This window comes from Mustelus asterias, chromosome 7 (assembly GCF_964213995.1).
Source record: "Mustelus asterias chromosome 7, sMusAst1.hap1.1, whole genome shotgun sequence".
NCBI classification, from domain to species: domain Eukaryota; kingdom Metazoa; phylum Chordata; class Chondrichthyes; order Carcharhiniformes; family Triakidae; genus Mustelus; species Mustelus asterias.
Genome location: NC_135807.1, coordinates 3,423,963 through 3,441,201, shown reverse-complemented (window position 1 = coordinate 3,441,201; position 17,239 = coordinate 3,423,963). Strand labels below are relative to the sequence as shown.

At 43.2% G+C, this 17,239-nt stretch overlaps 1 protein-coding gene across 1 annotated transcript in view; it reads right to left on the bottom strand.

Moving 5' to 3' along the window:
* The window catches only part of lama3 (laminin, alpha 3), a 458,111-nt gene that overhangs the window by 53,247 nt on the left and 387,625 nt on the right, over positions 1–17,239 (bottom strand). The window contains exons 51-59 of the mRNA XM_078215598.1: positions 15,346–15,462; positions 15,106–15,260; positions 12,313–12,454; positions 9,992–10,094; positions 8,558–8,674; positions 7,772–7,954; positions 3,685–3,824; positions 2,986–3,183; positions 2,751–2,887 (exon numbers count right to left, since the gene is read on the bottom strand). Coding sequence (XP_078071724.1) covers positions 2,751–2,887; positions 2,986–3,183; positions 3,685–3,824; positions 7,772–7,954; positions 8,558–8,674; positions 9,992–10,094; positions 12,313–12,454; positions 15,106–15,260; positions 15,346–15,462 — 1,292 coding nt within the window. The remainder of the gene's footprint in view (positions 1–2,750; positions 2,888–2,985; positions 3,184–3,684; positions 3,825–7,771; positions 7,955–8,557; positions 8,675–9,991; positions 10,095–12,312; positions 12,455–15,105; positions 15,261–15,345; positions 15,463–17,239) is intronic.

Sequence of the window (17,239 nt, the reverse complement as noted above, 5' to 3'; positions counted from 1 at the left end):
TGGACATTAGGAGGGGTGTGTAACTGGACATTAGGAGGGGTGTGTAACTGGACATTAGGAGGGGTGTGTAACTGGACATTAGGAGGGGTGTGTAACTGGACATTAGGAGGGGTGTGTAACTGGACATTAGGAGGGGTGTGTAACTGGATGTTGTGAGGGGTGTGACTGGATGTTGTGAGGGGTGTGTAACTGGACATTAGGAGGGGTGTGTAGCTGGACGTTAGACCATAAGACCATAAGACATAGGAGCAGAATTAGGCCACTCGGCCCATCGAGTCTTCTCCGCCATTCAATCATGGCTGATATTTTTCTCATCCCCATTCTCCTGCCTTTTCCCCATAACCCCTGATCCCCTTATTAATGAAGAACCTATCTATCTCTTCTTAAAGACACTCAATGACCTGGCCTCCACAGCCTTCTGCGGCAAAGAGTCCCACACATTCACCACTATGTGACTAAAGAAATTCCTCCTCATCTTTGTTTTAAAGGATCGTCTCTTTAGCCTGAAGTTGTGCCCTCTGGTTCTATTAGAAAATAGTCTATGCCTCCATTCCTCCTTCCAAAGTGTATAACCTCACACTTTTCCACATTGTATTCCATCTGCCACTTCTTTGCCCACTCTCCTAACCTGTCCAAGTCCTTCTGCAGCCCCTCTGCTTCCTCAATACTACCTGTCCCTCTACATATCTTTGTATCATCTGCAAACTTAGCAACAGTGCCTTCAGTTCCTTCCTCCAAATTATTCATGTATATTGTGAAAAGTTGTGGTTCCAGCACCGACCCCTGAGGCACACCACTAGTCACCGGCTGTCATCCTGAAAAAGACCCCTTTATCAGCCAATCCTCTATCCATGCCATGATCTTACCACCATGGGCACTTAACTTATTTAACAGTCTCCTATGCGGCACCTTGTCAAAGGCCTTCTGGAAATCTAAATAAATCACGTCCATTCGTTCTCCTTTATCTAACTTCCTTGTTACCTCCTCAAAGAACTCTAACAGATTTCTCAGACATGACCTTCCCTTGACAAAGCCGTGCTGACTCAGTCCTACTTTATCATGCACTTCCAAGTACTCTGCGATCTCATCTTTAATAATGGACTCTAAATCTTGCCAATGATCGAAGTCAGGCTAATTGGTTTATAATTTCCCATCTGTTGCCTCCTTCCCTTCTTAAACAGCGGTGTTACATTAGCTACTTTCCAGTCCTCTGGGACCCTCCTTGCCTCCAGTGATTCCTGGCTCCCACTACATTCACCACATCCAATGCCTCCACAATTTCCTCAGCTATCTCTTTTAGAACCCTGGGGTGTAGTCCACCTGATCCAGGTGATTTATCCACCTTCAGACCTTTCAGTTTCCCCAGAACCTTCTCCTTAGTGATGGCCACTAGGAGGAGTTGGGAGGGGTGTGCAATTGGACGTTAGGAGGGGTGTGTAACTGGACGTTAGGAGGGGTGTGTAAACCAGAACTATTCCACCATTTGTCAGTGTGACCCATAACATATGTATCACAGAGCTTTAAGAACCAAATATAAAGTTTAAATCTATGGGGTGCATTTACATTTCACCCCCACACATTTGAAGGCAGGAGAGGACATATAAAACAAAGCAGGTGGCTAGCCTGCTGACTTCCTGCCCACTGTACCCTGGCCCCGATATCCTGGGGATGTGTAAAGCATCTGGAAGCCTGCCTGTCCTTAGGCCTATTTGAGGCCACTAAGTGGACAATTAACTGCCTGTTAAAGGCCTTAATCTACCTCCGCCTCAATTTTACATCCACTGGGGATGACTAGCAGCTTTGACAGCACAGGTGAGCAAGGCTGGGAATTAAATATTCAAGAGAATTTTACATTTTGAAAGATAGGAATAAAGGAAATGGAGGAGGTGTAGGGGGTGATTGTCAATTTTTTTTATTCTTTCACAGGATGTGGGCATCACTAACAAAGCCAACATTTGTTGCCATCCCTAATTGTCCTTCAAACAAGGCATTCAAGAGGGAATTAGATGATTATTTGAAAACAATAATTTGCAGGGTTATGGGGAGAAGGCAGGAGAATTGCACTAGAGGAAATGCTTATTTTAAAGTTTTGGTCTCTGCACTTAAGGAGAGATACTTGCATTGAAGGCAGTTCAGAGCATGTTCACTAGGTTGATACCCGGGAAGAAGGAATTGACATATGAGGAACGTTTAAGCAGCTTGGGCCTATGCTCACTGATGTTCAGATTGATTTTATTGAAACATGTAAGATTCCGAGGGTAGAGGCTAATAGTAAATGCTACCCCTCTTGGGGAAGTCTAGAAACGAGAGGCACAGTTTCAAAATAAAGGAGTCTCTCATTTAATTCAGAGCTGAGGGTAAATTTCTTCTCTCAGGATGTTGTTAACCTTTGGAATTCTCTACCACAGAGAACACTGGAGGTTGAGTCATTGAATATATTCAAGGTTGTGTTAGGAAATCTTTCATCTGCAAGAAAATCAAAAATTCTGGAATCGGGCAAGCAGGAAAATGGAGTTAAAGTCACAATTGGATCAGCCATGATTTTTTTGAATGACAGAACAGGTTAAAGGGGCCAAATGGCCTAATCCTGCTCCTATTTATTATGATCTTACATCATTTGGACAAGGGGAATGGGATATAACTAAATGCCTCTTTACTGGTATCTTCACTAAGTGTGTATAATAAAAGAACAGATTTACAACAAATGGCAACTTTACAAAAAATTGAAATAAGTTAATTCCATGAATTACCTCTCGAATTTGAATCGGTCAAAGTTTTTGTCAAGGACTACTTTCTCAGAGTCTATTTTCACTTCTTTATTTCCTAGTTTATAGACAGTAACCAGTTTCTCATCCTCCAACGCCATGCCGAGGTAATCCTTGGAAGCCTGGTACAAAGGAAAAGTAATTTGTACAAAATGTTATATGATGTACTTAATATTTATCTCTTTGTAACCTTGTCAATGTCCAAGAGAAGAACACTTACATCCTTGCTGCCCAAGTACAAAACAAACATGTTTTTGGAATCTTGTCTCTTACGCCTCCCAGTATCTCCTCGGGGTGGGTCATCTTTTGGCCGTTTGAGGTGTAACAGGAGGGATGTATAAGCTTTCAAATGATCCAGATTGTCAGGAAGACGTACTTCAACACCAGAATTACCGTTGAATTTCATTGCCACATTTATCTACAACCACAGAGTGGAAAGGGCAAAGTCTTAGAGTATAAAAGTAAGAACATTACATTTCTATCACGCCTGGATGTCCAAAGTGCTTCATTGCCAAAGGAGTATTGTCAGAAATGTGGCTGCCAATTTTCACACAGCAAAATAGCCACTTGAGAATGACAAGATCATGTTTTCTTTGTGATTTTGATTGAAAGAGAAATATTGACCGAGGACTCAGGGGAGGTTTCTCCAGCTCTTCTTCAATATGGTCTTGGGTTTTTTCTTAATGCCATCTGAGAGGGCAGGGTTATAGAACCAATGAGTGCAAATGCAATTAAGATGCAAATCAGCATTGATCCAACTGAATGGTAGGATAGACTTGTAGCCTGAATGGCCTCCTCCTTTTCCAATGTAGCTTTAATGCTGTTAACTTCACATATTATAATACAGAAACCACCAGTTTATAGATAATGCAAATAAATATCCAAAAACCCAGACTTTAATCCATTTAATATCACAAACCTTATTAGCAGCTTCCCTGGCCAGATTGATGAGCTCCCTGATGCGGCCTATATTTTTGGAGATGTTATTTACCGGTTGTATTTGGCTCAAATCATTTAGCTTTTGCACAAGGCCTGGTAGGGTTTTAGACAAATTTTGTACTGTAAAAGAAATAAGTACCAAATTTCAATGGTTACTTCAAACGTTTGTTAGCTTAGCAACCAAAAATATCATATCAGTGTTCAGGATCATACAGCATAAATTATCATACTGCACTTTCCCCATAGCCATGCAAATCTTCAAGGATTTATTCAATTCCCTTTTGAAAGTTAGAATCCGCTTCCATTGCCCTTTCAGGCAGTGCAAGCCAGATCAAAATAACTCACTGCCCTAAGAACTTTCCCACCACCTCTGGTTCTTTCACTAAATGTCTGAAATCTACTGGATTTCTGTTAGATTGATTCCTGGGATCAGAGGATTGTCCTATGATGAGAGACTGAGTAAAGTGGGCCTATACTTTCTGAAGTTTAGAAGAATAAGAGATGATCTGATTGAAACAAAAGATTCTAAAAGAACCCGATAGGTTATTTCTCTTGTCTGGGGAAACAACAAGACGGGAGTTAATCTCAGTACAGGGGGCTGATCCTTCAGGATTGAGATGAGGAGAAATGTAAATCTTTGGAATTCTCTACCCAGGAGGGCTATGGATGCTGAATCCTTGAATATATTTAGTCTTAAGACTGAGATCACTAGATTTTGGTCTCTCGGAATCAAGGGTTAAGTTGAGAGGGCAGGAACATTGAGTTGAGACAGATGATCAACCATGATCATGTTAAATGTTGGAAAAGTTCTTATCTATGTCATTTGTTAATTGATCTTTCTGTAAATGTAAGTGCTTTCTTTCTTTGATGTAGTCTACTTGGACTTCAGCAAGGCTTTTGTTAAAGTCCCTCATGGGAGACTGGCAACGAGGGTTAAGAGCCCATGGGATCCAAGGAAATTTGTCAAATTGGATCCAGAATTGGCTGAGTGGTGGGAAACAGAGGGTGGTAGTCGGGGGGGTGTTTTTCTGACTGGAAGGCTGTGTCCAGTGGGGTCCCACAGGGATCAGTGTTGGGGCCCTTACTGTTTGTGATTTATAGAAATGATATAGATTTGAATGTAGGAGGGTTGATCAGTAAGATCGCAGATGATACAAAAATTGGTGGGGTGGTAAATAGTGAAGAGGATAGTCTTAGATTATAGGAGGATATAGATGGGCTGATCAGTGGCAAATGGAATTCAATCCGGATAAGTGTGAGGTGATGCACTTGGGCAGGACAAACAAAGCAAGGGAATACATGATGAACATGGGCGGCACGGTAGCACAGTGGTTAGCACTGCTGCTTCACAGCTCCAGGGTCCCGGGTTCGATTCCCGGCTCGGGTCACTGTCTGTGTGGAGTTTGCACATTCTCCTCGTGTCTGCGTGGGTTTCCTCCGGGTGCTCCGGTTTCCTCCCACAGTCCAAAGATGTGCAGGTTAGGTTGATTGGCCAGGTTAAAAATTGCCCCTGAGAGTCCTGAGATGCGTAGGTTAGAGGGATTAGCAGGTAAAATATGTGGGGGTAGGGCCTGGGTGGGATTGTGGTCGGTGCAGACTCGATGGGCCGAATGGCCTCCTTCTGCACTGTAGGGATTCTATGATTCTATGAACATGGTGAGTGTACACTGATCCCTTAAGGTACAAGGACAGGGGGATAAGGTGGTTAGGCATATGGTATTTTTAGCTGAGGCATAGACTTTAAGAGCAGGGAGGTTATGCGGAACTATATATAAAATGTTGGTTAGGCCATGGCTAGAGTATAGTGTGTGTTCTGGAATCCACATTATAGGATGGATGTGAAGGCACTGGAAAGGGTGCAGAGGAGATTCACCAGGGTGTTGCCTGGACCGGAGAGTTTTAGTTATGAAGAGAGATTGGATAGACTGGGGTTGTTATCCTTGGAGCAGAGGGACTGAAGGGGGACATGATTGAGATGTATAGAATTATGAGGGGCATAGATAGAGTAGACAGGAAGAAACTTTTCCCCTTGGTGGAGGGATCAATGACCAGAGGGCACGGATTTAATGTAAGGATCAGAAGATTTAGAGGGGATGTGAGGAAAAACATTTTCACCCAGAGGGTGGTGGGAGTCTGGAAATCTCTGCCTGAAAGGGTAGTGAACGCAGAGACCCTCATAATATTTTAAGAAGTATTTAGATGAAAGTTTTGTGAAGGGGAGGTCGTGTCTCACGAACTTGATCGAGTTTTTCGAGGAAGTGACGAAGATGATTGATGAGGGTAGGGCAGTGGATGTTGTCTACATGGACTTCAGTAAGGCCTTTGACAAGGTCCCTCATGGCAGACTAGTGCAGAAGATGAAGTCGCATGGGATCAGAGGTGAGCTGGCAAGGTGGATACAAAACTGGCTCGGTCAAAGAAGACAGAGGGTAGCAGTGGAAGGGTGCGTTTCTGAATGGAGGGCTGTGACAAGTGGCGTTCCTCAGGGATCAGTGCTGGGACCTTTGCTGTTTGTAATATATATAAATGATTTGGAGGAAAATGTAACTGGTTTGATTAGTAAGTTTGCGGATGACACAAAGGTTGGTGGATTTGCGGATAGCAATGAGGACCACCAGAGGATACAGCAGGATATAGATCGGTTGGAGACTTGGGCGGAAAGATGGCAGATGGAGTTTAATCCGGACAAATGTGAGGTAATGCATTTTGGAAGGTCTAATACAGATAGGAAATATACAGTAAATGGCAGAACCCTCAAGAGTATTGATAGGCATAGGTGTACAGGTACACAGGTCACTGAAAGTGGCAATGCAGGTGGAGAAGGTAGTCAAGAAGGCATACAGCATGCTTGCCTTCATCGGCCGGGGTATTGAGTTTAAAAATTGGCAAGTTATGTTGCAGCTTTATAGACCCTTAGTTAGGCCGCACTTGGAATATAGTGTTCAATTCTGGTCGCCACACTACCAAAAGGATGTGGAGGCTTTGGAGAGGGTACAGAAAAGATTTACCAGGATGTTACCTGGTATGGAGGGCATCAGCTATGAGGAGAGGTTGGAGAAACTTGGTTTGTTCTCACTGGAACAACGGAGGTTCAGGGGCGACCTGATAGAAGTCTACAAGATTATGAGAGGCATGGACAGAGTGGATAGTCAGAAGCTTTTTCCCAGGGTGGAAGAGTCAATTACTAGGGGGCACAGGTTTAAGGTGCGAGGGGCAAGGTTTAAAGGAGATGTACGAGGCAGATTTTTTACACAGAGAGTAGTGGGTGCCTGGAACTTGTTGCCGGGGGAGGTAGTGGAAGCGGATACAGTAATGACTTTTAAGGGGTGTCTTGACAAATACATGAATAGGATGGGAATAGAGGGATATGGTCCCCGGAAAGGTAGGGGGTTTTAGTTCAGTCGGGCAGCATGGTCGGTGCAGGCTTGGAGGGCTGAAGGGCCTGTTCCTGTGCTGTAATTTTCTCTGTTCTTTGTTCTTAGATGTGCACTGGCAATGCCAAGGCATACAAGGCTATGGACCAAGTGCTAAAAAATGGGATTAGAATAATTAGATGGCTTGTCTTTGACCGGCACAGAGGCAATGAGCTGAAGGGCCTTTTCCTGTGCTGTGTACCTCTATGAATATGATTCTATTTACTCTTACCAGAATTTTTATTAATTTTGAATGGCTCTATAAAATATCTGTTCAGTTGTTCTAAGAAGAACAATCCCAGCTTCTCTAGTACCTCCACATTATCCTTCGTACCATACTAGAAACTTCCTCTGCACTCCAAGAAAGACATAATATATTAATGCAGTCTATGTTTGAATGAATAGATATTTGCTGGCTTGGCTGACATTCATTGGCCATCTCTAACCCTTTTCTTGAACAGTTGCAGTCCATGTAGTAGTTTTTAAAAATTGTTTAATACAACTGAGGGCCTTTTTGGGTCACTTTAGAGAGTTTACTGCATTGGTTTGGGATTGGAGTCACGTACAGGCCTGGATTGGATAAAACATCAAGTCATTTCAATTTTATCACTGTCAGGAGGAGCGGGGTAGGGGCTTTACATAACTCATACTTACCCGAATTCTCTGCTTCCCTCAGCGCTATGTTAATAGCAGTAGTGTTTGCAACATTTTCTGATGTCTTACTGATGCTTCCGACGTCATTTTTGATTGGTTGCAATTTACTCATCACTCTTGCAGCAATCTCAGTTGCTTCACGAGCTGCATCTTTTGCTCGTTTTAAAGTCTCACCAACATCACCTGAAAGAAAGAGGATATTGAAAATATTAATTTAAGTAACGACAACATATAATGTCGAGATTTCTTTAGAATGTTGAAGATTAAGCATAATCTAATACCAACATAGGAACATACAAATTAAGAGTATATGTAGGCCTTTTGGCTCCTCAAGCCTGCTCCACCATTTAATAAAATCATGGCTGACCTGTTTGTGTTTCAAATTCCACACTGAAGTGTTTAAAATGATTGTAGGATTTGACAGGGAAATATCGAGAAACTATTTCCTCTGCAGGTTAAGAGTGCAGAACAAGGGGGAATAACATTAAAATTAGAGATGGCCTTTTTAGGGATGCCGTCAGAAAGCAGTTTTTCGCACGGAGGGTGACAGAAATCTGCAACTCGTTCCTCCAAAAGCCTGTTGAGGCTGCAGATCAAATTAAACTGAAAAATCCTGCAACTGGTGAATTTTTATTGCATAAGGTCACAGAACCAAGGCAGGTAAATGGAGCTAAGATACAGATCTGCCTTGCTCCAATTGAATGGCAGAACTGGCTTGAGGGGTTGAATGACCTCCTCCTGTTCCTATGAGATGAACCAGCTAACATATGACATGTGAATCCATACCTTGATTTATTCGGTTCACTTTGCTCTGAAGTGACGGAAGATCCTGCAGCAATTGATTTTTCTTCAGTGTTGCATCACTGAGGCGATTTTCTGTATCTCTGAGTTTTGGCAAAACATCTGAAAAATTGCAGAGTTCAATTTTTGGACACATATAAGTATGGCTGTAGGCTGAATAAGTTTCAAAAATTACTCGTCATAGGGACATTGTTAACATGCAGGTGGCAGAAATATTGTCTGGTGGGTTTTTTTCATCTAGGTCTTGCCTGCTGACTGGAGAACCAGCAAGAACGCCACCTTGCTTCCTTTAGGGGTGGCACGGTGGCACAGTGGTTAGCACTGCTTCCTCACAACTCCAGGGACCCGGGTTCAATTCTAGCCTCGGGTGACTGTGTGGAGTCTGCACGTAGTCCCCATGTCTGCATGGGTTTCCTCTGGTTGCTCCAGTTTCCTCCCACAGTCCGAAAGACGTGCTGGTTAGGTGGATTGGCCATGCTAAATTCTCCCTCAGTGTACCCGAACAGGTGCCGGAGTGTGGCGACTAGGGGATTTTCACAGTAACTTCATTGCAGTGTTAATGTAAGCCTTACTTGTGACACTAATAAATAAACTTTAAACTTTAGGGTCTAATTGTTAGTCAGGCACTTCAATGGCAGCCCTTCCCTGGGATCAAGAATCCAAGGGATGGAAATCCCCACCAACTTCCTGCCAAGAGCTGTCAGCCAATCACAACCCAGTTGTCCGTTCCAGGCAGCACCATCAGAAGCAGTGGCAGCTGCTGACAATGTACCCATCAGAACCCCAGGATCAGGGAGGGATCCCAGGCCACAGGTGAGTGAGAGCAGGATGAGGACATGAAGTGACGGTCATGGGAGATGGAGCTCAGCAGCAAGGCCAGGGGAAGTAGCTTTCAGTGGGGTCTCCTCTTCCTGATGCTCATTCCTGAATCAAGAACAAAGTGCATTTCATTGAGGGACACCTCCTCCCTCCCTACCACACCCACCCCCAACCACCACCACAATCAACACCACTCTCCGTCCTCCACACCGCAGGAACCTGGAAGAAAACACAGCAGAGTCTGCCTTTCGGACTCCGCAAGTGGCAACCCCACCACCACCAAACTCTCCCTGCGGAGGGCAGTAAATTGTACCCTGTGTGTGTAATGGGTCAATCTCCGACAGGTTAACTCGTGCTGCAACTGGTGTAGTGTTTACGATGCCAGAAAAAACATTCCTTTCAGTTATTTTATATATTATACATTCTATATATTATTTTATGTATATTATATATTCAGTTACTTTATTTCAGATTTCCAACAGTCTTTTGTACATTGTTCATTACATTGTTTTAATTGTTTGATATTTTGTGATTGCTAGTTTGTCAGATCATCACTGGGATGCCCAGGGACTTGTATTAAATTCAAGTGAAATACTCTACCTGTATTTAATTGCCTGTCAGCTTCCTTTGTCATGAGAAGAACTTGACCACTTTTGCTGTTTAAATCGGACGCTTTTCCTGGCAAATCGTCCTTCACCACTGCCTAAAAAAACAAAATAAAAAGCAGCTAGTAAATCTGCATCTGCCGATGAAACCCCCATCCATGATGTCTTTTGTCACCTCCAGATTCAACTTTTCTAAGCTTTCCTGGCTGCTCTTCCATCTTCCAGAATCCTGAACTCATTCATAATTCTGTTGCTCTTATCCTAAACTTCACCAAGACTTGTTCACCCTTGACCCTCGTGGGCCGGCATGGTGGTTAGCACTGCTGCCTCACAGTGCCAGGGACCCGAGTTCGATTCCCGGCTTGGGTCACTGTCTGTATGGAGTCCGCGCATTCTCCCCATGTCTGCGTGGGTTTCCTCCGGGTGCTCCGGTTTCCTCCCACAATCTGAAAGACGTGCTGGCTAGGTGCATTGGCCATGCTAAATTCTCCTTCAGTGTACCCGAACAGGCACCAGAGTGTGGCAACTAGGGGATTTTCACAGTAACTTCATTGCAGTGTTAATGTAAGCCTTATTTGTGACACTAATAAATAAACTTAAACTTGTCCTCATTGACCACCACTGGTTCCCACTCCAGCGATGCCCTGCTTTAAAAATCTCAGCCTTGTTTTCCAATCCCACCATGATCTTAACCCTCCCTATCTGTGTAATCTTCTCCAGCCATACAGCCCTCTGGATGTGGTTTCTTACTCATCCCCAGTTTCCATCATTCCACTGCTAATGACTCAGCTGCCTACCTTAAGCTTTGAAATTTCTCCCAGTATGACCTCAATCTCTCCAGCTCCCTCTTCTCCCTTAAGAATTCCTTCAAACTTTGACTAATCATTTATTCATCAATCCTAATGAGCTGAACTTTGCTACTTTAGTGCTTTTCTGGATGTCATGGCCATCCAAACCCAATTGCCACAGTAGGACGTCTGCCAGCCAATCTTCTGGAAGGATTCCTATTGCAGAAAATTCCGATTGCAGAAAATACGGAGGCATGGGATTGAGGGTGATTTAGTGGTTTGGATCAGGAATTGGCTAGCTGTAAGAAGACAGAGGGTGGTGGTTGATGGGAAATGTTCATCCTGGAGTTCAGTTACTGGTGGTGTACCGCAAGGATCTGTTTTGGGGCCACTGCTGTTTGTCATTTTTATAAATGACCTGGATGAGGGCGTAGAAGGATGGGTTAGCAAATTTGCGGATGACACTAAAGTCGGTGGAGTTGTGGACAGTGCAGAAGGATGTTGCAGATTACAGAGGGACATAGATAAGCTGCAGAGCTGGGCTGAGAGGTGGCAAATGGAGTTCAATGCGGAAAAGTGTGAGGTGATTCACTTTGGAAGGAGTAACAGGATTACAGAGTACTGGGCTAATGGTAAGATACTTGGTCGTGTGGATGAACAGAGAGATCTCGGTGTCCATGTGCGTAGATCCCTGAAAGTTGGCACCCAGGTTGATAGGGTTGTTAAGAAGGCGTACGGTGTGTTAGCTTTTATGGTAGAGGGATTGAGTTTCAGAGCCAGGAGGTCATGTTGCAGCTGTACAAAACTCTGGTGAGGCCGCACTTGGAGTATTGCGTACAGTTCTGGTCGCCGCATTATAGGAAGGATGTGGAAGCATTGGAAAGGGTGCAGAGGAGATTTACCAGGATGTTGCCTGGTATGGTGGGAAGGTCTTATGAGGAAAGGCTGAGGGACTTGAGGTTGTTTTCGTTAGAGAGAAGAAGGTTAAGAGGTGACTTAATAGAGGCATACAAGATGATCAGAGGATTAGATAGGGTGGATAGTGAGAGCCTTTTTCCTCGGATGGTGTTGGCTAGCACGAGGGGACATAGCTTTAAATTGAGGAGTGATAGATATAGGACAGATGTCAGAGGTAGGTTCTTCACTCAGAGGGTAGTAAGGGCGTGGAATGCCCTGCCTGCAGCAGTAGTGGACTCGCCAACATCAAGGGCATTTAAACGGTCATTGGATAAACATATGGATGATATTGGAATAGTGTAGATTAGAGGGGCTTTAGATTGGTACCACTGGTCGGCGCAACATCGAGGGCCGAAGGGCCTGTACTGCACTGTAATGTTCTCCGCACCCGCTCCAGTGCTACAACTTTGTGTATGTGTTCCTCCAGCTCTCCAATTTCTCCAAAGGCTTGACAGTGCAGCAGTTCTGCAGCTGAGGCCAGGCTATATCTTTATACAATTTATTACATATTTCGATTCACCCACAACTAGCATTTAGCCAGCTGCACTTTCTCCATTGGTCTGATAGTTACCTGCAAAGCATCAGCTGCTGCATCTGCTGCCTTATTGGCTGCTGCCTCTGCTGCATTCACTGCATTGATGATGTTTTCATAGGCATCGGAAGCGTTGAGAACACGCTGGATCAAGGCATCTTGGTTTATTTGTCCAATTGTTCTGTAACAATGTAGACAGTTTAAAATCAAAGCCAAAATAAATGTAAAAATTGTACCATAAGACTATAAGACATAGGAGCAGGATTAGGCCACTCGGCCCATCGAGCCTGCTCCGCCATTCAATCATGGCTGATATTTTTCTCATCCCATTCTCCTACCTTTTCCCCATAACCTCTGATCCCCTTATTAATCAAGAACCTATCTATCTCTGTCTTAAAGACACTCGATGACCTGGCCTCCACAGCCTCCTGCGGCAAAGAGTTCCACAGATTCATCACTTTCTGGCTGAAGAAATTCCTCCTCATCTCTGTTTTAAAGGATCATCCCTTTAGCCTGAGGTTGTACATCAATGTATTTACAACAATATTGCCTCAAGACTCTTGAAAAGCAACTAGTACACTTAAAAATTAATAAGTTACACAATGTTTTTATTTGTAGCTCTCTTTGGGCAGAATTTTACACTCCCGTGCCACACCGTAGGCGGGTTCTGAGGCGATGGGGTGGGGTCATGAAATTGCATAGGCAGGATTCCCTCTGTGTTCTCCCCACCCTGACCTCGTAGTGTCAGGGACCCCCTGACACTCATTTTTTTCTCCAGTTTCTAGGACATAGTCCATGCTGTACCTCGTCTGGCCACTCAAATCTCCTGGCCACAATTGTTGAAATAAGGGGAGTGCTACTGACCAATCTGTTGGCTTTCCTCCTGAGTGAGGGGCAAAAGTCCCACCGTATGCCAATCAATGCTCATTAGAGTGTAAAATAGCAGTGGGCTGTCAGAGTCAGTGGGGATGAGTTCCCATTCAACTCTTCAAATGGCATGGGCCCCCCTGAAACCCCCTCTATCCTAAAAGTTGAGAGCTATTTTACAGATTATCTAGTTTTCAAAAAAGTTTCTTTTTGATGAAATCATGCATTAAAAACTCCTAGTTAAACTAAGCACCACGAGAATTGGTTAAAATTCAAGATAATGTCAAAATGAGGGGAGATGTTGGCAGGGGAGGGAGGAGTCTTAAAGTTGTCAACCCTCCAGGGTTGCTCTGGAGTCCCCAACAATTATAAATTAATCTCCTGGACACTGTTTCTAGGAATCTGCTGCCAGAGGCAGTAGTAGAAGCGGGTACAATTTTGTCTCTTAAAAAGCATTTAGACAGTTACATGGGTAAGATGGGTATAGAGGGATATGGGCCAAATGCAGGCAATTGGGAATAGCTTAGTGGTAAAAACTGGGCAGCGTGGACAAGTTGGGCCAAAGGGCCTGTTTCCATGCTGTAAACCTCAATGACTATGAATCCTGGAGATGGAATATTGCGGCATTGAAATGATGTTTTCATTAATTTTGAACAATATCATTATTTGGTTATAATATTAAAGGAAATGGAGTGAAAAAGGCTGTTTGACTGACAGTCGAGATGCATCTACTCAGATATAGGGCAATCTGTTGGCTTTCTGATTGGCTGAGGGAAGATGATGTGTTGCGAGGACTGGCCAACAGCAGGAAGGGAATGGGAAAAGGTCACGTGATGCTATCTCCAGGAGTATGTCCAATCAGATTCAGCAATTCCACTGGGCCTGTCCACTGGTCATGAGGCTGCTGTTGTAAAAAGCCTCAAAGTCATTTTGGTGACATTGAAGAAGTGAGGTGCCCTTTGGTTTTGTTGTCAGGGCTCTGCCAAGACCTTCTAATCTTCCTGCATCTCAATGTCTGGGCACAAGAAAATAAGCTAAGAGAGCCCACTCCTTCTTCATTTAATGAGCATTAGTATACTGTGCATATGCGTTCTGCATCAAATAACAGAACAAGAATATAAAAAGAGATACATTTACATTGTACCTTTCATGACCTCAGGATATTCCAAAGCACTTTGCAGCTAACAAAGCAGTTTTTGTGGTGTAGTCAGTGTATTGTCAGAAACATAGCAGATGATTTATACACAGCAAGCTCCCACAGACAACAGTGAGATACTGGCCAGAATATCTGTTTTTGTGATGCTGATTGAGAGATAAATGTTGACCAGGACATCAAGGAAAACTCCCCTGTACTCAAATAGTGTCATGGGATCTTTCATATCCACTCGAGAGGAAAGACATGGCTTTAGATTAATACCTCACCCAAAGGATAGCACCTCCAGCAGTGCATATTCCTTCAGAGCTGCACCAGAGTGTCAGCTTAGATTTTGTGCTCAAGTCTCCAGGGTGGGGCTTGAACCATAACCTAAGGTGAGAATGTGAAGCACTGAGCCATGGCTGGCAACCAGATCAGAGGACTAGCATCATACATTGCTAGTCTCCCTTTTCCGAAGCTTTGCCCCTGGGAAGCAGCTAGAAAAATATTGGCTCTGTGTTATTTTCTCCTTATTATCATCCTATGCCATGCATCTTCTCATGTTGGGAGGAGAAGCATGATTGAGAATGGTAACATGTGAGGTTGCCTAGTCCCTCACCTCCAACATGCAGCAGGAAGCAAAGCCAACTCACTAACATGTTGTGCCAAAAACATGTTTTTGTTACAGGTTTTTTCTTAAGTAGGAACATAAGAAATACCAGCAGAAGAAGGCTGTTCGGCCTCTAAAACTTATTTTCCTATTCAATAAGATTATGGCTGATCCTCTATCTCAACTGCAGTTTCCTGTACTATCCACACATTCCTCTCACCTCTGGAGTTGTTTTGACAATTGATCCAGGTTTTCAGCGTGTTTCTCAGCACGAACCACGATAGGCTCCTTGCTGTTTACATTTGCGAGCTTTTTAACTTTGTCTTCAAGTGATGACACAGCTCCATCCAACTGAGCTCCGTGTTTTTCATATTCCTGGTTGATACAAAAAGGATACATATGAGAACGAATGTGAAGTTTTATTTGGTATCATGTCAACTGTTGGTGATAAAGGCCTTACCTCCTGACTCGCATCCAACTCTTGAAGCATGTTTTTCAGATCAGTAAAGATGTCATCAACCATTTGAAGCAAACTTGAGATTTCTGCCTGCTTATCAATTAATTCATCGTGTTTTTTCTGTGAGAAGAAATTGGATCTTGACTTTGTGTATCATGTTACATATCTTCGTATTAAAGACTCCTAATTCACATGATAAAACAACATACTTTGTAATGTTTCCAGGAATGTTCTTTGGCCACTATTAAGTGTTCCATGTGGAGTTACGGTTGATTTATTCCCTTTCCTTTCTTTGCTGTGGACAATATTCTTGGAACCTCATCCAGCTCTATAGCCCTCAGAGATGTCTGCATTGTGCCTCACAGCATTGGCGTTTGTGCCAACAGCTTTTTGGACCCTTAGTTCTGGAGTTCCATCTTTAAACTCCTACCTCTCTCGCCTTCTTTAAGACACTCCTCAAAACCTACTTCTTTGACCAAGCCTTTGGTCATCTATCCCAATATCTCATGTGCTTTGGTGTTGAATTTTGTTTTCTAATGTTCCTCCGATGTACCTTGATTATTATGTTAAAGGCACTTTATAAATGCAATTGTTGTGGTATGAACCACGGCAGTTCAAGAACTCAGCAGCGCCTTCTCCTGGGCAATTAAGCTTCAGTTTATCTATTAGTGTCACAAGTAGGCTTACATTAACACTGCAATGAGGTTACTAGAAATGCTGGCTTAGCCAGTAACACCCACATCCCTTAAATGAATAAAAACTAACAATTTTACTTTACAAAGATGCATATTTACTAGAACACTTTCAGCCAAATCAGTGTTACTGCATTTGTAAATAAGAAATAGGTTAATTAAGACTATTTTCAATTTAAACCATACCGTCAGCATCAAATGCTGACCTTGCCAGTGACATCCACATTCCATGAAAGAAAATCCATTAAAAAATTCTAACCAATTAATTCATCATCACAAAGGCTTCAAAATAGTTAGAAATATTTGCTTTACAGGCCAATGACTTTGGACATATAAAACCATTATCAAACAACACATGTCTACATGTGGTGCCTTTAATGTAAGATATTTCACAGAGGCAATGTAAAAAAAATAATTGAAGGAATAATAATAGCCCATGGGGTGCGTGTGAGATGGGTTTTAAAGAAGGTCTTAAAGAAAGAACAGGTGGGAAGGGGGAGGGGCTTTGGGATGAAATTCCAGAGCAGAGGGTCAAGGCAGCTGAAACAAAAGTACAATTGCCAATCTCCATCATCTCTTCCAGCCCTACAACCCGTAAAGATATCTGTGCTCCCTCTACTCCCAAATTTTAATCATTCCACCACTGATGGCCAACCCACAGTTGCCCAAGGCCTAAGCTCTGGAATTCCTTCCTAAAACATCTCCGTCTCACTTTCCTCCTTTAAGATGCTCCTTAAAACCTACCTCTTTGATTAAGCTTTTAGTTATCTAACCTAATACCTCCTTATGTGGCCCAGTGTCACACTTTGTTTTACAATATACTTGTAAACAGTCTTGGGATGTTTACTATATTGAAGGCATTATTTAAATATAAGTTGTTGTTGAGATGTGAAGGTAAGAAACGGAAGTTAGTGGGATTTAGAAAGGGTTAAGATATCGATTCACTGAGTTTTACATGAGCTGAAGTCTTGAAAGAGCAGAGAATGGAGGATTAAGAAATAACATCTTGCATTTATATAACATCTCTAATATGGTAAAACCGCCCAGAGTGCATTCATAGAGTCACATAGTGCACAAAAGGCCCTTCGGCCCATCAGGTTTGCACCAACAATAACAAAAGAACAAAGAGCAAAGAGCAAAGAACAATACAGCACAGGAACAGGCCCTTCAGCCCTCCAAGCCTGCACCGATCATGTGTTCCTAAC